At 43.0% G+C, this 25,340-nt stretch overlaps 1 protein-coding gene across 2 annotated transcripts in view; it reads right to left on the reverse strand.

Annotated features, from left to right (window-relative positions):
* The window catches only part of LOC144683449 (tyrosine-protein phosphatase non-receptor type 22-like), a 98,208-nt gene that overhangs the window by 54,337 nt on the left and 18,531 nt on the right, over nt 1–25,340 (reverse strand). Inside the window, exons 3-10 of one of the 2 annotated variants that reach the window (XM_078546475.1) lie at nt 20,052–20,160; nt 16,202–16,278; nt 10,814–10,909; nt 6,307–6,345; nt 5,374–5,445; nt 4,018–4,077; nt 2,520–2,662; nt 1,185–1,251 (exon numbers count right to left, since the gene is read on the reverse strand). In XM_078546475.1, coding sequence (XP_078402601.1) covers nt 1,185–1,251; nt 2,520–2,662; nt 4,018–4,077; nt 5,374–5,445; nt 6,307–6,345; nt 10,814–10,909; nt 16,202–16,278; nt 20,052–20,160 — 663 coding nt within the window. The remainder of the gene's footprint in view (nt 1–1,184; nt 1,252–2,519; nt 2,663–4,017; nt 4,078–5,373; nt 5,446–6,306; nt 6,346–10,813; nt 10,910–16,201; nt 16,279–20,051; nt 20,161–25,340) is intronic. The other variant, XM_078546476.1, reaches the window with a different exon arrangement.

Here is a 25,340-nt window from a genome sequence, read left to right on the forward strand (position 1 = left end):
ATTTCTTGCTGTGTCTGCATGCTAACTTTTTGTGTTCCTTGTATGAGCATACCTAAGTCCATCTGAACATCAACATTTCTAAGTTTCATGCCTTTTAAAAAACATTCTGCTTTTCTGTTCTTATGATCAAAGTGAATAACTTCACACTTCCACACATTATACACCATATGCCACCTTGCTGTCCACTCACTTAACCTCTCTAACTCTCTTTGCAGCCTCTCTCTTCACAGTTTGCATTCCTGCCTAGCTTTGTATCAGCAGCAAACTTAGATTCATTACTCTCTTCCTCTTCATCTAAGTAATTAATATAGATTGTAAATAGCTGAGGCCCCAACACTGATCCTTGCAGCAATCCTCTAGTCATAGCCTGCCAAACTGAAAATGCCCCATTTATCCCTACTCTCTGCTTCCTGTCCATTAACTAATTCTCTATCCAAGCTAATATATCTAATACCCTCAACTCCACAAGCCCTCATATTGTGTATTAACCTTTTGTGTGGCACCTTACAGAATACCTTTTGGAAATCCAAGAATACTACATCTACGGGTTCCCCTTTACCATTTACATCCTCAAAAAACCTCTAATAAATTTGTTAAAAAGGATTTCCCTTTCAGTGGTTGGGCTGTCCCTCATTAGTACTTAGACTAGTAAAAATCTTGTCTTTGAAATAGAGTGAAACCCCTCATTCTCAGTGAAACAAAAGCAGAGACTTGGTGTAAAAATGCTAAAACATGTCAAATTTTCTTGTTATGAGGCATGAGAGAAAAAGGGAAGTTAAATATACGAGAATTTGAGACTGTGTGAGAATCTTAATGATTCTCTTGGGGGTTGGGTGGGAAGGTAGAGTTGAGACAGAAGATTAACCACAAGCTTATTGAATGATGCAGTAGACTCGAGAGGCTGAATGACCTACCCCTGCTACTATTTCTTAAATTCTTATGCCGCAGCCTTGGTAAGAAGACGACAACCAACTAAGAACAAATGGGCAGATGTGTTTCTCGGAGATTTCTCCAACTGTCCTTTTAACGAATGTATTTACGTCAAACAGTTTCCAGCATCAATAAAGTGCCAGTGAGATATTTTAGCCAAGTGTGTTTTTAGAGCTCTCAGTTCCCTGTTGTGATGCAAAGATGCTGCTCAAATGGGTTTCATGTATGCAAATAGGGTGAAAAGATAACGTTACCCCATCCTTCAGCAGCTTCCAGGTATAATCAATGGCACAGATCACCCCTGTCCTTCCACAGCCAGCACTGTGAGATAGAGGAGAGTTAGAGACACACATTAGGAGACAGTGTAATGGAAGATAAACATTCCTATCCCACATTAAACCACCATTGGTTTGCTCAGTGAGGGACATGATTGTCACTCAAGAATGAAAAGCTCCAACAAGCCGAACCTCATTACTATAAACCAACCAAATGGTATTTCAGTGTAAGCTTGGTTTGGTGTCAGCATTATTTTTTCCGATTGTGAGTGCCCAGAGCTGCAGTTTCCAAGCCCAACTTTCAGGACAGAATGGAAGCCGGTATCTCACTCAATACTGAAGGAATGTCCTTCGCCATTGCCGGTACAAGGTAAAGCAAATCATCCAATTGGGAGGTGAGGGGTTGGTCAGGAGGGTGGGGGATTGGGGGATAGGAGGTGGCTCACAGTTTCCAGGGGTCCAGAGGAATTTTTAAAAACTTACCTTTCTGCCCCACTTCTCCCCCACCCACCATTCTGCTTGCTGCTGGTTTGCTCTGATCTGCCTGACATGCAGTGAAAGTCACTTGTCTGTGTATCACAAAGGCAGCAAGATTGAGCTGATTTTGGAGGTCTTTGCTTATCTGCAGCAAACACCTCAGACATATCCTGAAGCCTGGGCAGAAGTGCAAGGTGAGCAGGAGGTAAATATTCTACCCCTATAATAAACCCACTGCCCAATCCCTCCTCATTGTCGCTATCACCCAGAAGGACAAGGGAAACAGGCACATGGGAAAACTACCAACTCCAATTTCCCCTCCAAGTCACACAATATCCTGATCTGGAACTATATCACCATTCCTTCACTGACACTGGGTCAAAAGCTTGGGGCTCTGTCCCTACACCGCACATACTGCAGTGGCTCAAGAAAGTGGCTCACTACCACCTTCTGAAGGGCAATTAGGGACAGGCAATAAAAATTGAGCGGGAAAAGGGGGATTTTGGAATTAAATTGGGACGATATAAATCATGGGATCAGAACTAAGATTACAATGCTATTCTCCCAACCCAGAGAAGTACCAAATATTTATTAGAGCAGTTCAGGGCTAGCTAGCCAGTATAGGGAAGAGAAACCATAAGCATTTTTGTTTGGTCAGGTTGTGTAGAAATAACAGTGGAAAATGAAGTAATGCCAAGGGAGTATTTCTCACTGCCAGGTTTTACCCCTCTTACAAGCCACAAGTTATTGGAGAGTAACGTGAACTGGCCTTGAACTTGTCCTGTGCATTTATTATGGTCTGTCATTCTTTGTGCTGTTTAGAGATTGGTGTGTTACCTGCAGTGGATACAGATGGGAATGTCATCATGTGGCTGATAATTCCGCATGTCCTTGATCAACTCCAAGATGGGATCTATTGAAGATGGAACGTCATGATCCGGCCAGTTGACATAGTGAAGCTGATACATAGTCCGGCAGATCTTGGTTAGAAAAAGACAGCACAACCTAAGTTGCAGTGCTCTTCCAATAGAATTCATTGACAAGCCACAGGATACAGCCAACATTGTTTTAGCCAGAGGCACTAACTTTAGTTGAAAACGTCTTACACACAACACAGGTGAACGTTGGCATTGGACTGCATTGGTCCAAAGGCTGTACAGCAATTAAGTATATTTAACATAGCACAGACAAGAAAATTATTGAGAGCATCAGTGAAAAGCTATCAAACCTGACGCTGAGGTAATACTGTGTAGGAGCATGTAGGCACGTGATAAATGACTGCATTACTTTTATTTATTCATGGCACGCGCATGTCACAGGTAAGGCCACCATTTGTTGTGCTTCACCTGTACAACTGAATGGCTTGATAGGCAGTTAAGGGTCAACCACATTGCTGTGGGTCTGGAGTCACATGTCAGCCAGACCGGGTAAGCATGGCAGATATCAAATTATTTAAAATAATGAGGGATCTAGATAGTGTGGATAGGAGGGATTAATTTTTCTTGGGGGTGGGGGGGGGGGGTCAATAACCAGGGATATAGATTTATTAGAATATAGAACATAGAAAAATTAGAGAGGCGTTGTGCAGAAATTTCTTTCACCCAGAGGGTGATGGGGGTTTGGGACTCACTGACTGAAAGGGTGGTAGAGGTAGAAACCCTTAGCACATTTAAAAAACATTTGGACATGCACTGGAGGTGCCATAACCGACAGGGCTACGGACCAAGAGTTGGAAATTGGGATTAAATGGATAGTTCCTTTTCAGCTGGCATGGTGCTTCATGTCTAACGGTATGGAATGGGAGGAAAGTCATCATGATATGACATCACAGAAGATTCATTTTTCCCGGCATCTTCCCTGGGCACGGGAATGAGGATGACAGCTCAAGGTGAGAAGGGACAGGGTGGGTGGAGAGAAGAACAGGATGGGTTAGAGGAAGAGTTGGGGGCAAGATAAAAAACTCAAGGTGGAGGAGAAAGAATGCAGAGTGAGTGATAGAACAAGACATGAAAAGGTAGAAAATGGGTGATGCGAGAGGGGAGGGAAAGCCAGAGAATGAGCACAGCAGAGGAAACACGTTGTGCATTATATTTGCATGTAGGATTTTACTTTACTGTTTTATTTTGCTGAATGTACAGTAATAGATGCCAGTATAGTTCTCATTGTAATATTAGTGATCATATCAATGCTCCATTACATGTGCTGAAAAAGTGGAAGAAAAATGGTCATCCCAAGAAGCCGGCAGTTTAAGAGTTAATAATGTTGGATTGACAGTGATTACTGTGTGTTTTCATCGTAACAATTTAACAGCAATTTCTTTAATCATATTACTTACATTTTGAAACTGAACTTTCAATGTTCTGATGATATATTCCGGTTTGGCCTTCTCTTCTTCCTGGAGAACGAGAGAGAGTCTCTAAACTGAGTGAACCATAACGAAGTGAAGGAGATTGGGCCAGTGCTTTATGTCAGGGCTGTGGCGCTGTAACAGTTTCTTTCAATGTGACCTGATTAGAAAGTAGGATCAGATGGGTTTCATAACCCAACTACGCACAGGAACGCTTCCACACTCTGCCCAACACCGTTAAAAACTCAACAACAAATTGAGAACACTTGGGTTCCTGTGTGGCTCTGCATGTCTGTGGGTGAATATATCAAAACCGTACAACTGGCCTTTTCCAATGGCACATTGAGTTGATCCAGTCGATAATTAACTCAGACAAACAAGGAAGTTCCCAGGTTCAAGTTACTTATGGAAATACAAATTATAGAATCTTACATCAGAGGGGGCCAATCAACTCATTGTGCCAATGCCAGCTCTTTGAAAGGTCTATCCAATTAGTTCCACCGCCCTGCATTTTCCCTATCGCCCTGTACATCTTTCTTTTTCAAATATATATCCAGTTCCCTTTTTAAAATTCGAACATTCTAAGATTCTAACGTGATATAACCTCCAGGAATACATCCAGTCAGAGATGGGAACCCTATCAGTAAGTATAAAGCTCAGCACGAAATGGCTGGCTTCCTTTGTGTTCATTTTAAATATACCGTTGAGGCTTTGAAATGACGAGGTCTGATAAATGATGGGCATTTTCATTACTTTTCCATAAACTGAGCATCCACGGCTCACTGGATGGGGAATTCCAAAGATTCACACTACTGAGTGTGGAAACATCTGCTTATCTCAGTCTTAAATGACAGCCGCCTTATCCTGAGAGTGTCAATCCTACCGTAGACTCTCCAGCCAGAGGATCAGCCTCTCAGCATCTACCTTCTCAGGATTTATATATTTCAATGAGGTCACCTCTCGTTCTTCTGAACTTCAGAGCGTATAGGCACATTCTACTGAACCTTTGCTTACAGGGCAACCATCTTATCCCATGAATCAATCCCATTAAGCTTTGTTGCATCCCCTCTAAGACAAGTATATCCTTCTTTAGGCAAGGGGCTCAGAACTGTAGGTAGTACTCCAGGTGTGGTTTCACCCAAGCCTTATGTAACTGCAGCAAGTCCTCCTTACTCTTCTATTCCAACATCCTTGCCACAAAGACAGGTACGCCATTGCTTTCCTAGTCGTAGGCAAAAACACATTTGATTAAGAATACTTTAAATAGGGAGCTGAGTTTGAGAGCTGATTAAAAGATGTTTCCTCTCAGGGGTAAGAGAATTTGCCCCTGGTTAAAATACTCACACAAGAAACACAGAACGGCCCGATGCAATATGGATCCTCTCCTATGCTTGCCCAATATCGCTCACACTTTTTCTAAAAAAGTAAAGACAGACATAACTCAGAGAAAATACAACACAGGAGGCCATTCAGCCCATCATGCCTGTGCTGGCCTCTTGAAAAGCTAACCAAATTTTCCCACTCCCCTGCTCTTTTCCCATACCCCTGGAATTTATTTATCCCTTTCAAATGTTTATCCAATCCCCCTTTGAAAGTTACTATTGAATCTGTTTCTACCATCCTTTCAGGCAACGAGTTCCAGATCATTACAACTCACTGTGTAAAACATGGAGGTCTTGTGGTGCAGCAGCAGCGATCCTACCTCTGGACCAGAAGCTCTTGGTTCCAGACCCATGCCAAGACTTGTTGGCTGTGGAAGGTGTGTTCAAGATGTGGTTCAATGTGCTGATAATCAGCCCAGGAATCCTTCCACCATTATTCCCCAGAGAAGGGGGGAAAAATGTTTCTGAAGATATACTAAGAAAAAACTGTCTAAAATAAATAATCCACTTTCACCTTGCCCCTCTGATCCTTTTGCCATTTTAAATACTTGTCAATTGGTATACTGACCCTTATCCATATCGACACTATCTAAACCCCTCATAAATTTATTAAATTTCTCCTTAACCTCCCCTGTTCAAAGGAGAATAATTCCAGCTTCTCCGGTCTCTCCGCATTAACTGAAGTCCCTCATCTCTGGTAGCATTCTGGTATATCTCCCTCCAAGGCCTTGATATCCTTCCTAAAATGTGCTCAGAGTTGGACAAAATACTCCCAGCTGAGACCTAACCAGCGATTCATAAAACTTTCTTGAAAAATAATCATTGTATTTTCTTGAATTCTTCAAAAGACCGAAAGAATCGATATGGCAGGGGCTGACGGGCAATGACAACTTACCCGTCCCATTTCAAACTCTCGACAGGCCATGACCACCACCTGTCAGAAGGAGGGAAAAACAAACACATCAGAAGGACAGTATTGAGCTCCAACCCTTAGGCATGCAATAACCACCTACAACAACTTGCAACTACATGAAGAAAGAACTTTATATAACATATTTTAAGAGATAAAATATCCATAAGAGGAGAAGGTGACTGGGAAACTGAGAGGATCATTTTGGCTATCAATAGGTTTGAGAAGGCTTCTAAATTTGGGGAAAGATGTGACAAAGAGGTTTGAGAAGAGCATTATTGTGAAGTGTGGAGTCATCGTGGCTGAAGACAATGGTGGTTTGGGTGGGGGAAGAGAGATGGGGTTTGTACAGTACATCAAAGTCAAAGGAACAGAGGGGGAATTGGGGTGAATCTGAGGGAGGGAGTGGAGGGTTTGAACTGGTGGATGGGGAATTTGGAATTGATGCAACTGGGAGCTGAGCAGCAAAGGAGATTAGTAGTTATAGGATAACCAAGTGTGTGAGATATAATAATGGGCTAATATACAAGGTGCAAAGTCCTCAATGGGTTGGAGTTTTCCTAGGGTTAGAGCAAGAACAATGTTGAATGAATCAATTCTGGAGATAACAAAGGTATGGATAAGGGTTTAATGGCACTGGGAACAAAGTACGATCACAGGAAGACACCGTTATTTGAGAAGCTGATCTTGGGTGTGGAATAGATGCAGGCTTCTGTGCAAAGCTGAGAATTGAATAGGACATGAAGGTCCCACACTAGTGGCTTCAGCCTGATCAAATCTTGAGATAAGTAAGTAACTATCACTCCAGAGGGTAAAAATTCCAGTCAGTGGAAACAGATGCACTTAAGCTGCAAAGTGTTCATGTGAAGTCCAGAACTGGCATGTAATTAGGGATTGAGGAATCTCTCGGAGTTGGATCAGTCATGATCTAATTGACAGGTGGAACAGGCTAGATGGGCTGAATGGCCTCCTCCTGTTTTTATGATTCCAAACTTGTCAGCATTGAGCTGGAGAAAGCTTTGACTCAACTCCGATGACACCATGACCTTCATGTTTCAAGTTAAGGTTGGTGCCAGAGAGTTAAAATTGGGTGCTTTTGGTGTCCTTATAGAAATTGATCCCATACCATGGTTGGGGTCACTGAGGTACAATGGAGAAGTGGCATAGGACAACTGTGTGAAGAAGTTATTGGAGGAAAGGTATTGAAGTTGTTGGAACTGAAAGGAAGGTAACGTTAGTTGTGACATGGCACCCAAAATAGACTCTGTCAGTGGAACAGTACATAAAGGGAAGAAAGACCTGCATTTCTTTCGCACCTTTCATGGCCTCAGGACATCCTAAAAGCACTTTGTAGCCAATGAAATAGTATTGAAATGCAGTCATGTCATAATGTAAGAAATGCGGCAGCCAATATACGCACAGCAAGCTCCCAGAAACAGTATTATGATAATGACCAGATAACCTGTTTTAGTGATATTGATTGATGGATAAATATTGGTCAGGACAAGGGGGAGAACTCCTCTGCTCTCCTTAGAAATCATGTCATGGGATCTTTTACGTCCACCTGAGAAAACAGACAAGGCCTCGGTGTCATATCCCATCCAAAAGACGGCACCTCTGACAGTGCAGCATTCCCTGAGTACTGCTTGGAGTGTCAACCTGGATTTTGTGCTCAAGTCTCTGGAGTGGGGGGATGGAAAGATTAACTATGCTGAAAACTCTAGAGAAGTCAGGATAAAATTGTTTCCCTTGGTGGAGAATTATAGAACCAGGGAACATAGATTCAAGATAAGTGGCAGAAGGTGTAAGGGGGACATGAGGAAGAATTTTTTTACGCAGAGGGTAGTGGGTGTCTGGAATTCGCTGCCCAAGTTGGTGGTAGAGGCAGAAACTCTAAACTCTTTTAAAAATTACCTGGATCTGCACTTTAAGTGCTGTAAGCTACAGGGCTATGGGCCGAGTGCAGGAAGGTGGGATTAAAAAGAGCACCTGGGTGTCCTCGGGCTGGCATGGACAAGATGGGCCGAATGGCCTCCCTTCTGTGCTGTAACTTTTCTATGGTTCTATAAGTCGGGGAAAACTAGGAGGTATTGTGTACTTTCGATGCAGTCGCATAGCAAATAGCCAGTTACTGTGAGCAGGTCAAGAACGGGCTTGAAAGTCATGAGAGAGATGGGTGAGAAGCTGAGGGCAATAACTTTCAAGGAGAAGAAAAGGAACAGCAGAAATAGGGCAGATCCTCAGGCCTACAGACACAGGAAATTTTCATCCCATTGGTCAGGGTTGGATATGAACAGGTCCCAGACGTAAAAGACTAACGTTTAACCCATTGAACTACCCAATCAAAGAGCCTTGACAGTGCAGTGTAGATTGGAGGTTCAGCCAGATTCTGCACCTCATGCCCACTGCTAGCAAGCCCTGTACTGGAAATGTTATCTCAGGAAATTATCCACTTACAGTTTGTCAGTAATGCTAACAATCTTACTTTTAGTAACCTGCCAAGGTTTTCCTACATAAATAGAATGGATGTTAAACAAAATTCTAAAGGAGAAAGTATTCTGTTTATTTTATTTGTTTTTGGGATTTGGGCATCACTGGTAACACTGCTATTTATTGCCCATCCTTAATTGACCTGAGAAGGTGGCATTGAGCTGCCCTTTTTTCGAACCACAGATAAAGGTTTGACACAACGGAGTGGCTTATTAGACCATTGCAGAGGGTGGTTAAGAGTCAACCATGTTGGTGTGGGGCTGGTGTCACATACGGGCCCAGACCGGTCAAAGGTGACAGGTTTCCTTCCGTAAAGGTTCCTAAAAACCCGCAAGAGCTTTTACAAAAATCTGATAGCTTCATGGTCACTTTTTCTGTGACAAGCCCTTTATTTTCCTGATTTTCTAAAAGTAATTCAAGCTCTGAAATTGCCACAACAGAATTCTGAACTCACGAACTCTGAATTACTAGTCCAGTGTTGGAAATGGGTTAAATGATTATTTGTATTTCTAGATTTTAAACTTCAAAACCAGGAACACAGAATGTGGAAGCTACTCAAAATGGGGAATAAATGCTGGTCTAGCCAGTGACATCCACATCCCTACGAACACACAAAATAGGGAAACTGTGGAATTGGTTACTACCATTTTTGCCAAGAAGTTTTCTAACAGGCTCATGACCTGAAGGTTCCGCAAATATATTGTACTTTTAATAAAAACAATTCTCTTTGTAGTTCCGTAAGTGCCAACATCATAATATTATCATACGGCCCGTGCAATAAGCAGTAAACCATGTTACAAAAACACACGAGGTAAGAATCCCCTTTAATTACCCACTTGGTCAGTTTCAGCAAACCGCACAGCAACTTGCAGTATTTTGACACGAATTGACCAATTGGCATAGTGGCTGGGGATTTTTCCCTGAGCATAATTTCCCTACTGTGCATCTGGGCAAAGATCCCAGTTCAGACTTGTCTTGCAAGACTTCCAGAAATGCAGATCTGATCGTAAAGCAACCGAGTTCCTTCATTTACTCTTGCTAATCATGGCCCTTGTTCATGATCACAACAAAAATATCCCGTATCAGGTAAAGTTCCAGCAAGTGTTGGATCCGATTTTATGAAGTTTGCGCAGCTTCCTGGCTTTGCGATCTCTTCATAAACTTTAAATAAAAGGGCCCGTGAACCCTCACACACACTCAGTCCTATGGAGGTACAGGAGCGTGGTGATTATAAAAGAATCACAGAATCATCTAGCACAGAAGGAGGCAATTCAGCCCATCATGCATGTGCTAGCTCTTTGGAAGAGCTATCCAATTAGTCCCACTCCGCATGTTTTTACATGGTAGCCCTGCAGTCTTTTTCTTTGAACTACTGCTGAATTAATAATCCAGACCACATGAATTCAAATCCCACCATAGCAGTTTGAGAATTTGAACTCAGTTATTTTTTTTTAAAAAGTCTCAAAATAAGAACTGGTATCAGAAAAAGCGATCATGAGCCTATCAGTGTATCATAAAACTCCAACTAGTCGATTAATGTCTTTTAAAGGAAGTTGTCAACTTGATTCCAGATCCACAACAACATGGCTAACCCTTAGCTAGTCTCTGAAATGCCCCAGTAACTAATTAGTTGAATCAAGTGAGGGCAAGTAGGGAAGGGCAATAAGTGCTGGCCTTGTCGGAGAATTAATGATAATTAAAAGAATCCTCAATATTCAGAATTACAAAGCAAAAACTAGCACTTGCCTCAAACCGGTTATGTCTCTAACCTTTGCCAGTTCTGATGAAAGCTCACTGAGCTAAAACTTTAACTGTTTCCCTCTTCACAACTATTGCCTGGCCTGTTGACTGTTTTCTCTTTCTATTTCAGATTTCCAGTATCTGCAGTGTTTTGCTTTTATTGGGATTTGCAATATTGTTTAGTCATGATATCTTGCTTGAAGTTCACACATTTCAGACAGTATGGATTTCAAGTATGAGATTGAACAAATATAAAACTTACCAGGACATTATACTCCCACAGCATCCTCCAGAAGTCTATCATTGTATGGGGCAAAGGACCTTGTGTTGCTATATAGGCTTTTGGTCCATACACTCCCTTAAAGAGAAAACCATTTATAAATGCCACCCATTGTAAATTGACCATTGCAAAATATGCTCTATCAAATGAGCTACAAATCACAGATTTTAACATCAAAGCAAAGTGCATATTTTTCCAGATATATAGTTTGAGATGCAGTGATCTATTCTGAGGTTTGTTACAGTCTTAAAGCAGTGAGGTCAATGTTGGCTTGTGAGCTTTGGCCCTTTTCCAGTATGTAATCTAGAGTTGTACAAGGTATGGAGAAAATCCTTAATGCAATACTAAAGAGAGTTCTTAATCATCAGATGTGATGGCTTTCACATGAAGTATCATGAACTCCATCAATATCTCCTTTAAATATTGCATGTTATTGTTTTACCTCTATTTCTCAATACTTTTCTCCAGTTTTTCTTCCTTAGCTCTACTCTCATTGTTGGTTTATAGTCCAGTCTATTACTTTGAACTTAGTACTATCTTTATCTTTCCATCTTTGTCTTACAAATGTTGTTATATTGTGATCAATATTACCAAATGGTCCTCTTCTCTTATCAGCTCTGGTTCATTTTCCATTTCTAGGTCCAAAAATGCTTATTCTCTTGTAGGTCCTCTTACATTTTGGGTCAGAACTCAGTCTTATACATGATATAAAAACTTCATCCCTTTCTCCCCTGTCATTCCCTCTCTCCACCAGTTTATTTGTGGTTAGTTGAAACCTCCCATGATTATGACCCTATGATATATCCTCATGTCATATATTTGCCAACATATTTTTCTCTCCATACTCTTTCTGCTATTTGGTAGTCTGTAATGTATCTGTAACAGTGTGACCGTTCCTTTCATAACCTTTATCTCAATCCACTTTGATTCTGTCTCTATACCTTTGTTAGTTAAGTTGTTTCTTCCTACGCCCATTATGTTATTTCTGATTAGCAGTTACCCCATGTCCCCTACCCTGCCTATCATTTCTAAATACATTAATGACTGCAATATTTAACTGCCAATCCTGCCCCATCTGCAGCCATGTTTCCAATTTCACCTGTTTCATCATTTCTAATTATTGCTTCTAATGTTTTGTTGCAACCCATGAAATCAGAGAATGATATTGGGGTGGGAGGAATGGGTTTCAGTTCATGGGGCACTGGCACTAGTACTGGGGTAGAAGGGAGCTGTTCCGGTGGGGCGGGCTTCACTTGAACCATGCTGGGACCAATGTCCTGGCAAATCGAATAACTAGGGCTATAGAGAGGGCTTTAAACTAAATAGAGCAGGGAGAGGGTTCCGGAGAGGGGATATGGCAGCACTGAAGGCCAACTATTTAGGTAAGAGAGAGACGGTGATATAGTGGTATTGTCACTGACTAGCATTCCAAAGACCCAGGGTAATGCTCTGGGGGACCTGGGTTTGAATCCCAACATGGTGAAATTTGAGTTCAATAAGAAAAGTCTGATGACGACCATGAAACCTTTGCTGATTGTCATAAAAACCCATCTGGTTCACTAATGCCCATCCCAATAAATGCCAGTGACATCAAAAAAATCCCAGAGTGTGACAGGAAGGGACAGAGTGTGCAGCAAATAGGGAGAAAAATGGTCAAAAGGCAAAATTAATGGCTCTTTACTTAAATGCTCGTAGTATTCGGAACAAGATAAATGAATAAATGATCGTTTGGCCATTACGGAGACAAGGAGATCAAAGGTGGGAACTAAATTTTCAGGAGTATGTGACTTTTCGAAAGGACAGGAAGGAAGGGAAGTTTGGTGGGGTAGCTTTGTTAGTACGAGATGGAATAAATACGATAGCAAGAAATGATCTTGATCGGAAGATGTAGAATTCATACAGTAAGAAATAACATGGGGAAGGAGACACTAGCGGTAATAGTCTATAGCCCCTCCCCCGCCCCCCCCAACAGTAGCTATACTGTAGGACAAAGAATAAATCAGGAGATAATGAGGGCATGTGAAAAAGGCAGTACATTAATCATGGGTGACTTTAATCTTCATGTAGATTGTGAAAATCAAATTCGCACAGGTAGACATGAGCAAGAATTCATAGTGTATTTGGGACAGTTTCCTAGCACAATATGTTGTGGATACAACCAGGGATCAGGCTATTTTGGATCTGATAATGTATATTGAGGCAGGTTTAATAAATGATCTCAGAGCAAAAGATCCCCTAGAAAACAGTGACTATAATATGCTAGAATTTAGCATTCAGTTTGAGAGTGAGAAACTTGGGTTGGGAACAATTGTGCTAAACTTAAATAAGGGTAATTACAAAGGAATAAGGGTAAAGTTGGCTGGAGTGGACTGAGAAAACAGTTGAGCGGAAAAGACAGTTGATGAACAATGGCAGACATTTAAGAAAATAGTTCATGACTCAAAACAAAAATATATCCCAATGAGGAAGAAGGATTCTAGGAAGGGGATAAACCAACCATGGTTAACCAAGGAGGTTAAGGATCGTATCAAATTGAAAGAAAAGACATATAATGTGGCAAAGATTAGTGGTAAGCCAGAGGAGTGGGAAAGTTTTAAAAACCAACAATAGATGACCAAAAAAAAAGGGAGAAAATAAACTTTGAGGGCAAACTAGCAAGTAATATAAAAATGGACAGTAAGAGCTTCTTTAAATATATAAAAAGGAAGAGAAAGGCCAAAGTCAACATAGGCCCCTTAGAGAATGAGGATGAGGAAATAATAATGGGGAACCAGGAAATGGCAGAGGAATTGAATAAATACTTTGCATCAGTCTTCACAGTAGAAGATACTAATAGCATTCCAAAAATAATCAAGGGGCAAAAGGGGTGGGGGGGAGGAAATAAATACAATAACTATCACTAGAGAAAAAATACTAGGGAAACTAAAGGGGCTAAAGGCTGATAAGTCCTCTGGACCTGATGGGTTGCATCCTAGGATATTAAAGGAAGTAGCTACAGAGATAGTGGGTGCACTGGTTGTAATCTTCCAAGAATCCTTAGATTCTGGAAAAGTCCCAGAGGACTGGGGAACAGCCAATGTAACACCCTTAATCAAAAGGGGAGGGAGACAAAAAACAGGTAACTATAGGCCAGTGAGCTTAACATCTGTCATTCGGAAAATGTTGAAGTCTACTATAAAAGGATGTAATAGCAGAGCATTTAGAAATATATAATCTAATCAAGCAGTGTCAACATGGCTTCATGAAGGGGAAATCATGCCTAGCGAATTTATTAGAATTCTTTGAGGAGGTAACAAGCAAGATAGTTAAAGGGGAACCAGGCGATGTAAGATATTTGGATTTCCAAAAGGTGTTCGATAAGGTACCGCTCATAAGGCTACTTAATAAGATAAGAGCCCATGATGTCGAGGTTAGTATATTAGCATGGATAACTAGTAGAAGACAGAGAGTTGAGATAAGGGGGGCATTTTCGGGATGGCAACCTGTATCTAGTGGAGTGCAACAGGGATCAGTGCTGGGGCCTCAATTATTTATATATATTGGCTTAGATGAGAGAAGTGAATATACTATTGCCAAGTCTGTGGATGACACAAAAATAGGTGGGAAGGCAAGTGGTGAGGATGACACAAAGAGTCTACAGAGGGATATAGACAGGTTAAGTGAGTGGGCAAAAACTTGGCAGATGGAATATGATGTGGGAAAATGTGAGGTTATGCACTTTGGCAGGAACAATAGAGGAGCTGAATATTATTTAAATGGAGAAAGACTGCAGAAAGCTGCAGCACAGAGGGATTTGGGGTCCTCGTGCATGAATCCCAAAAAGCTAACATACAAGTTCAGCAGGTAATAGGAAAAGCAAATGGAATGTTGGCCTTTATTTCAAAGGGAATGGAATATAAAAATAGGGAAGTCTTGCTAAAACTATACAAGGCACTAGTTAGACCACATCTTAAATACTGTGAATAGTTTTGGTCCCCTTATCTAAGGAAAGATATACTGGCATTGGATGCAGTCCAGAGAAGGTTCACTAGGTTGATCCCAGATATGGAGGGATTTTCTTATGAGTAGAGGTTGAGTAGGTTGGACCTGTACTCATTGGAGTTTAGAAGAATGAGAGCTGACCTTATTGAAACACATAAGATTCTTGGGGGGCTTGACTGGGTAGATGCTGAGAGGTAGTTTCTTCTTGTGGGAGAGTCTAGGACCAGAAGGCATAATCTCAGAGTAAAGGTTCACCCATTTAAGACAGAGATGAGGAGGAATTTCTTCACTCAGAGGGTAGTCAAGCTATGGAATTCTTTATCACAGAGGGCTGTGGAGGCTGGGTCATTAAGTATATTCAAGTCTGAGATAGGCAGATTTTTAATCAGTAAGGGGAATCAAGGGTTATGGGTAAAAGGCAGGAAAGTGGTTATCAGATCAGCCATGATCTCATTGAATGGCGGAGCAGACTCGATGGGCCGAATGGCCTACTTCTGCTCCTACCTATGGGTTTTTCTGGCCCGTCGCGGGTGAGGTGGCACCCCAGCCAGATGTCCATTGACTTGCGGCAGGACCGGAAGAGCGTGGCAGCGGGTGGGTGCGGAAAATCCCGCCTTACATCTTATGGTCTTATAGAAGGAGACTATTTGGCCCATTATGCCTGTTCCAGCTCTTTGGTAGAGGTGTCCACTTAATCCTACTCCCCTAGTTTTTCTCCCCTTGGCCCTGTGTTTTCCGTTCAAATGTTTATTCCAATTCTATTTTGAAAGTTACTTTTGCATTTTCTTCCACCACTCTTTCAGGCAGTGCGTTCTGGACCACAACAGCTCACCGAGTAAGATCATGTTTTCCCATGTCACTGCTGGCTCATTTGCCAATTATCTTGAACTGGGTCCTCCGGTTACCAACCTCTCAGCCACTGAAAAGTGTTTTTCCTTATTTACTCTATCAAAGCAATTCATAACTTTGCACACCTCAGTCAAATCTCCTCTTAACCTTCTCTGCTGTTAGGAGAACAACCTCAGCTTCTCCAACAAAAACAAAAAAATGCTGGAAAAACTCGGCAGGTCTGACAGCATCTGTGGAGAGAAAGACAGAGTTAACGTTTCGAGTCCGTATGACTCTTCTTCAGACTCTAAGCGTTAACTCTGTCTTTCTCTCCACAGACGCTGTCAGACCTGCTGAGTTTTTCCCCGCATTTTTGTTTTTGTTTCAGATTTCCAGCATCCGCAGCATTTTGCCATTATCTCAGTTTCTCCAATCTTTGTTACTGTCGCCTATTGGCGAAAAACACCTTTCCCCTCCCCTAACCAAATCGGCAGTGGTGATGGTTTCAACTGAAATGCACTGGCTACTTTAAGGCAATATTTCCATTTATAAAGTGCATACCTTGATAAAACTTGCATTGATATAATCAGAATCAGTGTCGGAAATTATCAGTGACAGCTGCACTCGACTGTGATCAACTGAAAAACAAAATGCAAATGATATGCACACGCCCAACACATATTTTCCATTTCCTTGTTCTGCCCATTGAGCTAAGAGGAGGTAAGCTACTTATTTAACCCAGAGGCTGCTGTGGTTTCCATCAGCCTGGCAACTACAGAAATTTAAAATCAGTGAACCAATGACTACATGTTCAGGGTTGCATGAAATAGATTATCCAACAGCACAAAGCCTTTTAAATGGGGCAGGATCATTTCTTGAAGGGGCTCCGAAAGTAGAAATGATGCTGGAACACGCAGCTCACAATAAGTTCTCATTCGGAGTCTGGTGAACAGGTTATAATATACATAAGTCTTCCACAATCTGCTCCCAGGGCTCTTTGCTGCATTGTCATAGGAATTGCTAGTCTATTAAGGACCATCCTGGTAGTCACATGGAGTTGTTCACTAATCATAATGATCAATCTCTATCAATGGGTCAGTGACAAAGCCAGACATGAGGGGAGGAAAACCCCCAGTAGGGGAGAGCTTTGGGAACCATATACCCAAAGTCACCCGTCCCTCCCGAGCACATTACACTCACTACACATCATGTCGCAAATTATTCAGATACTGGAGCCCAACGTATTATTTTCTGAAAGAAATCTATCTAATTTGTATTTGAACAAGTCTATACCGACTGTTTCCACCATTTCCCTGATCCATTGATTGAACACTTACTCATGGAAAAATAGCTCACACAAATTACTTCAGAATTTAACCCCTTCAAGTTCAGTGTTCTCTGTGTTCTGCTGTTCCAGACAAGGTGTAACAGCTTGTCATAGGCAATATTATCTAGTGCCTTTAGAATCATAAAAATAACAAATATCTGGTCTCTTAGCAACCTCTTTTCCACTGAGAACATAACCAATTTACATGGTTGTTCCTCATTATCCAGCCCCTCAAATCATTCTGGCTGTTCTCTTCTGAAACCTTTCAATAGCTGCGTTATTCTTTTGTACAGTGACGACAAAAACTGTATTCAGTATTCTAAGTTTGGTTGCAACAATTATTTCCTTCATTTGAGGAAAAAGGGGTCTTAACCACAGGTATATATTCACGAGTGTGTTATCTTGTCAGATCTTTTAGCCACAGGATAGAATTCAGCACGAGAGCTTTACGTTGGAGCCTAACAAAGCAGAGATCACAGAAATGAAGTTAACAAGTTCCAAAAGCCAAAATCCATAAACTGACAGACGGTGAGTGATCAGAAACACCAACAGATTCATATTCAAATTGAGAAAAGTTCACATTTTTTTTGGTGCGACTTTTTTCAGTCATGGGGTCAGCAGTTCATTGGGTGTCCACTCGTTATAACTCCTCACCACGTGTTGCTTTTTTTTTTTACACACAGATTCCCTGCCTGGTTGACAAGTTTGGTCGCCTATTAAATGGGGAAATCCTGTGGCAGGAGGGGCTGCAGCACAGCAGCAGGTAGGATTAATGTCAGGGCTAGGGGCCGCTGGGCTAGGAGTAATCATAGAGGGGACTAAAGTTCACTGTTGGGCAGGGCTAGGCTAGACGGGGCTTGGAGACCTTGGGGGAAGATGGGGTTTCAAGGGGGCGAGGGTGTGGTGAAGAGTGGTGATTGGGAGAACTGGGTGAGTTACTCGCCACAGGATTCCTAGCCTCTGACCTGGCTTTGTAGCCACAGTATTTATATGGCTAGTCCAGTTCAGTTTCTGGTCAATGATAACCCCCAGAATATTGATAGTGGGGATTCAGCGATGATAATGCCACTGAGTGTCAAGGGGCAATGGTTGGATTCTCTCTTGTTGGAGATGGTCATTGCCTGGCACTTGTATAGCACAAATGTTACTTGCCACTTGTCAGCCCAAGCCTGGATATTGGCAAGGTTTTGCTGCATTTAGACACAGACTGCTTCAGTATCTGAGGAGTTGCGAATGGTGCTGAACGTTGTTTGCTGATGATTGCACATCGCCAATTCTGACTTTACGATGGAGGGAAGGTCATTGATGAAGCAACTGAAGATGGTTGGGCCGAGGAAAATATACGATGTAGAGATTGGTTACAGGTTAGTATGTTGGACTTGGGAGGAAGCACTGCTGCTCTTCCTGGCCCACAGGCAGTGCTGCAAATTTACTTATGATGAATCTGGGCCTTCTGAACCTCCTTTACCAGCCCCCAAGCCTATCCAGCATGGGTTAAAGTGGAAATCTCATAAAATGGAGGCATGCAGACATGCTCATTAAATGATTTCAACCTCCCTCCCTGGTTCCACTTCTGTTAAAACCAGAAGTGTGCAGGTTTGAGGTAGATTGTATTCATTTTTCAGATTTTTAATATTTTAACTCTATCCCTGATTCTGTCAAAATACTAAGAAAAATAATTCAGTGACATCTGCACAGGATAAGGCCCCCATAACCTAAACACCACTAAACTCTTAGTCCTGGATTTTTTGTAATGACAGAGGTCCACTCCATCATTGCGAAATTGTAGACAAGCCTGAAATCTGGAAGAGTCGCCCTGAACACGACACCTACCATTTTCGCAGGGTGAAGGATGAGCCCGGGTCAGGATTCACGCGTGCGCATTTCACATAGGCAACTGCTGATTTAAATCATCAGCTTCCTCCGCTCATGTGCGATTTTGATGAGCCAGGTATGTGAAACATGATGTGTGCAGGTTACACCCAGTAGGGGCAAATCTGTAATTTGTGGAGTCCTTTGGATATGGTCCCAGGACATCTTTGAGGGAGTTCAGGTGCACTTTGGGGGGAGGTCAGATGTCCCTTCGGATTGTTAAAATTAGGCATGAATGTGCATGAAAGATGCACAAATGCATTAACTGTCAAGTTCATTGGAACTGTTAGAAGTGTCAAAATGAATTTTCAGAAGCAACTGTTAAGCTGTCAAAGGCATTTAAAACTCCCGCCCTTCAAATCTTTGAAAAATATGTCTGGCATGTTTAAAAAGGTTGTTGCTTGCTATTTCACGCTGTCTATTGACATAAGCCTGAAGGCTACCATTACTGGATTAGTGCTGCATGATTGATTTCACAATCTTCTATTTTCACAGTAGGGTACCTTCAATTTCATTGACAGCTCCAAGTAGTTATAGATTCTTTGAAGTGGGACTGTGGATTCCAAAGTTTGTTTTTATAAGGGATTAGGCAGTTAAATGAATTGTATGTTTTTATAAGATGTAGCTGAAAGAATGTAAATGTAGTAATGGGTTTTTATGAATGAGACTATGTTTTTAAATACTGAATTCATCAATACACACTTTTATTTTGTTTAATCTCAGCATGGCTCCTGAGATTTGCCCATGGTCGATACTGCCTATGCACTTGGCAGCCTCCCAACCCCCCACCCACTGACTCCCAGCCAACGCCACCCCCCGGAATGAAAATCCCAACTTCTGGTGCACTTTTTCCCCGGTTGGGATTGTGGAGCCGGGCAATGTCCAGGTTCTGCGCTCCCGAACCGGGACCGAAAATCCAGGCCTTAAACTTTCATCAATTCCTCGGTCTGGTTAAAGCTGGTATAAAACATGAGGAATATTTAGCTTCAAGAAGTAAATGCTTCAAATTTAGCCCATCCTGTGCCACTAGCCATCCAATTATATCATTCAAAACGCAGTGAATTTGTCTTTCATGCAATCTACTCAAGATCCTCGGCAATGATTCCAAGGCGAGAAAGCTTGAGCAGAAGTTAAAAACTGAAAAGTTCTCAGCAGGACGATAATGGATTCTAAAAAGCAACGGGAGATTTGAAATGGAAAACCTTGACTTACAGGGTATAATGTCTTTGTAACGATTTTTCTTGATATTCTCTTGCTTCTCTGAGTGACCCACTGGATAGATTTTGTCATTCTTGTTTTTCACTGACTGCCTTCTCAATCTCTGCAGGAGTTTGGGATGAACAAGACAGACAGATTTATGAAATGTCTCAGCACAAAGTTGCATTAGTAATGCCTTCCTCTTGCAATGGCATCCTTTAGAAACGGTTTCTCTTGTTTACAAAACTCCTGTTCATCTACAAGTTCTCCCTTTGACCAAATCTTTCAGAGAGAAGCTGAGGATTCATGTGCGCCTCCCAGTCTACTGACAGAATCCTAGAATGTTACAAGGAACCAGGTCATTTCGCTGGGACTTTCCTCCACATGATTCAGCTGGTCTAACCAGCTCTCCTGCTCACTCTCTTTAGCCTTTAGTTCCTTAAGGGAAGGCCACCTGCTATCCTTACCGGCTCTGGCCCATTCGCATTCCACACCAATGTGACTAAGTCTTATAGAAGCAAAGTACTGCCGATGCTGAAAATCTGAAACGAAAACAAAAAAATGCTGGAAATGCTCAGGAGGTCAAGCAGCCATCAAGTTGGCCATCTCAACCTGAAACATCGCCTGTGGTTCACTTTTAACTGTCCTTCCGAAATGGCCCAGCAAGCCAATCAGCTGTGTTCAAGAAGGCGACTCACCACCACCCATCTGCAGAGCAAATAGGGCGAGCGATAAATATTCTACCAGCTGAATTCCACACTCCTGCTCAAAATGAATGGTAAGATACTGGAAAGCGTAGAGTAACACAGACTTTTGTGTCCAAGGGCGGAATTTTCTTTGTCCATGGGCGGAATTTTCTGTGCCCGTTGGCATTGGGCGTCATGGGCGGTCCTGGGTGGACAATATGGCCAGAAGGCCAAAAATCAGTTTCACAACGTCATGAAACCAGCTTGCGCATTTCCCACCGCAGCACATCAGGAATTTCATTTTAATACATCTGCATATTATTGCTCACTAGAATCATCCCCCCCCCGCCCCCTCCCCCCACGCTGAATCACCTGGGCATGTAAACGAAGGGCACTTGGCGAGCTGCACTTCACTCAGGACTTGGAGGCTTGTTTCGGGCAGCACTCACGTTCATCGGCCGGGAGGCGGGGGTGGCTTTTCAATGGCTGCAGGGCTAGGGCTTGCTTGGGGAAGGGGGATAAGTGGCTTCAGGCAAGGGAAGAGACTGCAGGGCTAGGCATTACTGGGAAGGGGTGGTATCCCAGAGTGTGCACGGGGACAAATGTTGATCTGTGCAAGTGGCCTCAACATGGTGAGGGCTGAGGAGGCAGTCTCCAGAGGAGATGAGGCTAGATGGAGATGTGAGGGTGTGTGAGAGAGAGTGAGTGGTGATGTCCCTTGAGCTGGCAGCGAGTGAGATGCCAGTGAATGTGTGATGAGATGGTTGTCTTACCCTGGCTGCACAGATGAGATCACTCATCCTCTATCTGCACTGGATGGCCAACCTCTTCTGTGCAGCTTTGGCACTGACCACCTCTGCCACCGCCTCCCAAGCTGGAGCGGTGAGACTGATGGGCCTCCTGTGGCCAAAGCGGGGGTAAAGGACATCGCAGCGGGCTCCAACGGTGTCCAGAAGACGGTCCCAGGGATGTGTCACTGAATCGGGAGGCTGCAGACTTCTTGCCTTTCGGGGCCATGTCTCCTGTGCAGCAGTCCTGGGCTGGAAGCACAGAGGTATTTGCGTGGCTGCACTTTAAATCTGGCGCCCAGCGTGAGGCTGCGGCGAGGTGACGGCATGGCAGGCAAATTGGAGGCCGCCCCACCAGCGAAACGGCATGTTTCCCGGGAATGCATGATTAATGAGCTGGGATTGGGACAAAATGGCGTGAAAAGCTGCCATTACAGCCAGCGGGTAATTCCCATCCACTACCACGCTTAGTGCAACTCTGAGACCATTCTGCCCTATGTCAGCAGATCTCGGAAGGTAGCAGGACAGGTAGATAAGGTGGTTAAGAAGGCACTTGGAATTCTTCCTTTACTGGTTGAAGCACAGAGTATCAGAGCAAGGCTGTGATGCTAGAACAGCCCAAAACAATAGTGAGGCCTCAGCAAGAGTACTGTATACATTTCTGCTCACTGCATTACAGGATGGATGTGATTATACTAGAGAGGGTGCAGAGAACATTGCCAGGACTGGGGAACTCTAGATATAAGGAAAATTGGTTAAATTAGGGTTGTTTTCTTTGGAACAGAGGAGACTGAGGTGAGATTTAATTGTAGTGCATAAAATTATGAGGGGCATAGATAGAGCAGATAGGAAGAACCTATTTCTGTTAGCAAAAAGAGTTCAATAGCTAGGGGGCAAAGATTTAAAGTAATTGGTAGAAGGATGAGAGGGGAGTTGAGGAGAAAGTTTTTCACCTAGAGGGTTGTAGGGCCTAGAACTCAATGCCTGAAAGGGTAGCAGGGGCAAAAACCATTTTCACATTTAAAATGTACTTGGACATGCACCTGAAGCACCATAACCTAAAAGGTTACAGACCAGGTTCTGGAATATGGGATTAGGATGGAAGGCATAGACACAATGGGCTGAATGGCCTCCTTTCGTGCTGTAAATTTCTATGATTTTAATATCCCAACCAACCTAATCCCACTCTCTTGCTCGCTCCCTATATCCTTTAATTACAACCAGTCCAATCTCACTTTTATGCTCATTCCTTATATTCTTTAATATCCCACCTATTCTATTCCCAGTATCCTGTTCTTCACTTATTCCAGTTAATAGGCCATTTTTCAATCACCTAGCTTCCTTTTCTAGGAGCCTCTGGACTCTGCTTTGACAATGATTTCTGCATTCTAAAAACTTTTTTCTACTTTCATTTTGTGATTATCTGAAACTTGTCCTCTCTTGTTACTCTCTCACTCACCAGTAGAAACAATTTATCACTATCCACTCTATCTCAACGCTTCATAATCTCAAAAACCTTTATTTTCAGATCACCTTTAACAATCTTAGATCTCAATTTTTACAGCAAGAGAGTGAGAGAAACAGCGTGGTCATTTACAGGGAGAGACTGCGAGAGAAACAGCGTGGTCATTTACAGCGAGAGAGTGAGAGAAACAGCGTAGTCATTTACAGGGAGAGACTGCGAGAGAAACAGCGTGGTCATTTACAGCGAGCGAGTGAGAGAAACAGCGTAGTCATTTACAGGAAGAGACTGCGAGAGGAACAGCATAGTCATTTACAGTGAGAGTATGTGGGAGAAACAGCATGGTCATTTACAGGGAGAGACTGTGAGAGAGTGAGAGAAACAGCATGGTCATTTACAGGGAGAGACTGCGAGAGAAACAGCGTGGTCATTTACAGGGAGAGACTGCGAGAGAAACAGCGTGGTCATTTACAGTGAGAGACTGCGAGAGGAACAGCGTGGTCATTTACAGCAAGAGAGTGAGAGAAACAGCGTAGTCATTTACAGGAAGAGACTGCGAGAGGAACAGCATAGTCATTTACAGTGAGGGTATGTGGGAGAAACAGCATGGTCATTTACAGGGAGAGACTGTGAGAGAGTGAGAGAAACAGCATGGTCATTTACAGGGAGAGACTGTGAGAGAGTGAGAGAAACAGCATGGTCATTTACAGGGAGAGACTGTGAGAGAGTGAGAGAAACAGCATGGTCATTTACAGGGAGAGACTGTGAGAGAGTGAGAGAAACAGCATGGTCATTTACAGGGAGAGACTGTGAGAGAGTGAGAGAAACAGCATGGTCATTTACAGGGAGAGACTGTGAGAGAGTGAGAGAAACAGCATGGTCATTTACAGTGAGAGACTGCGAGAGGAACAGCGTGGTCATTTACAGGGAGAGAGAGTGAGAGAAACAGCGTAGTCATTTACAGGAAGAGACTGCGAGAGGAACAGCGTGGTCATTTACAGTGAGAGAGTGTGAGAGAAACAGCGTAGTCATTTACAGGAAGAGACTGCGAGAGGAACAGCGTGGTTATTTACAGTGAGAGAGTGAGAGAAACAGCATGGTCATTTACAGTGAGAGACTGCGAGAGGAACAGCGTGGTCATTTACAGTGAGAGAGTGTGGGAGAAACAGCGTGGTTGGAGATGAACTTGGAGTGGGAGGGGAAGGACCCAGTTGTTGTGGTTCACGTAAGAACCAGCAACATATGTGGAACTAGGAATGGGGTTCTGCTGAGAAGTTTGAGGAGTTAGGGTCCAAATTAAACACAGAAGCTCAAAGGTAATAATCTCTGGATTGCCGCCCAAGCCACAGGCCAATGGGCATAGGGTCAAGCAGGATAGAGAATTTAAACGTGTGGCTGAAAGATGGTGGGCAGGATTTTCCCTTTGTCCGGCAGGACCGGTGGGCAGGCCTGGGATCGGCTGAGAAGCGGCCAGCCAGTGTGAAACACGAGCTGAGAGCCTCAGCGCTGCCAGGGTGGGTGGGTGGGAGGAGTGTGGGCGTTGAAGTCTGCGCATGCACGGGGGAGGGTGCACTGAAAGCTCCCTGGAGGCAGGGAGCTGCCTCCAGGGAGCTGAAGAATTTTAAAATGAAAAATAAAGATTTTAAAATTTAGGGAAACATGTGATTCAGTCACGTAATAAAAATTATGTTTCAAAATTTTTATCTTTTTAAAAAAATTACTGTTGGAAGCCTCATCCCACCCGTGACTGAGGTTTCCTCAAAAACGCAAAAGGCCGCCTGGCCTATTCTCCCGCCCGCCTACCGGAAGGTTGGACGGGCAGCGAAAAATCAGATTAAATCAATTGATTAACGGCCTTAACAAGCCTCCTAATTGTCGGCGGGCACTGTGCCGACTCTCGCGCACACTCGCCAACCGAAATGTCACACGGGTGCGCGATGATGTCAGGACGCTCGCCCAACGCCATCACGCACTATTTTACTCCTGATCAGGTCGGGCACGCACCCGCCCGCGGGACATAAAATTCTGCCCGATGTGGGAAGAAGGGGTTCCGATTCATGGGGCACTGGGTCCAGCGCTCGGAAAGGGGGAACTAATCTGTTGTGACGGACTCCACTTAAACCGGGCTGGGATTGGTGTCCTGGAGAGTCATATAACTTTGGGCTGTGACTAAGGCTTTAAACTAAAAAAAAAAAAGAGGTGGGGGAGGGTTCAGGTGAAGGGCGATTTAGAAATCTAAAGAGAAAAGTGGAGACAATAGAACAGTGTAAGCAATTTGGGTAAAGGTGATTATGAGTAGGACAGGAAGGGAATGGTAACTGTGTATAAGGTTCATGCAAATAATAATCGTAAAAAAAATAAAATTAAA

The sequence above is a fragment of the Cetorhinus maximus genome, chromosome 8, assembly GCF_964194155.1.
Source record: "Cetorhinus maximus chromosome 8, sCetMax3.hap1.1, whole genome shotgun sequence".
In the NCBI taxonomy this organism is placed as follows: Eukaryota; Metazoa; Chordata; class Chondrichthyes; order Lamniformes; family Cetorhinidae; genus Cetorhinus; species Cetorhinus maximus.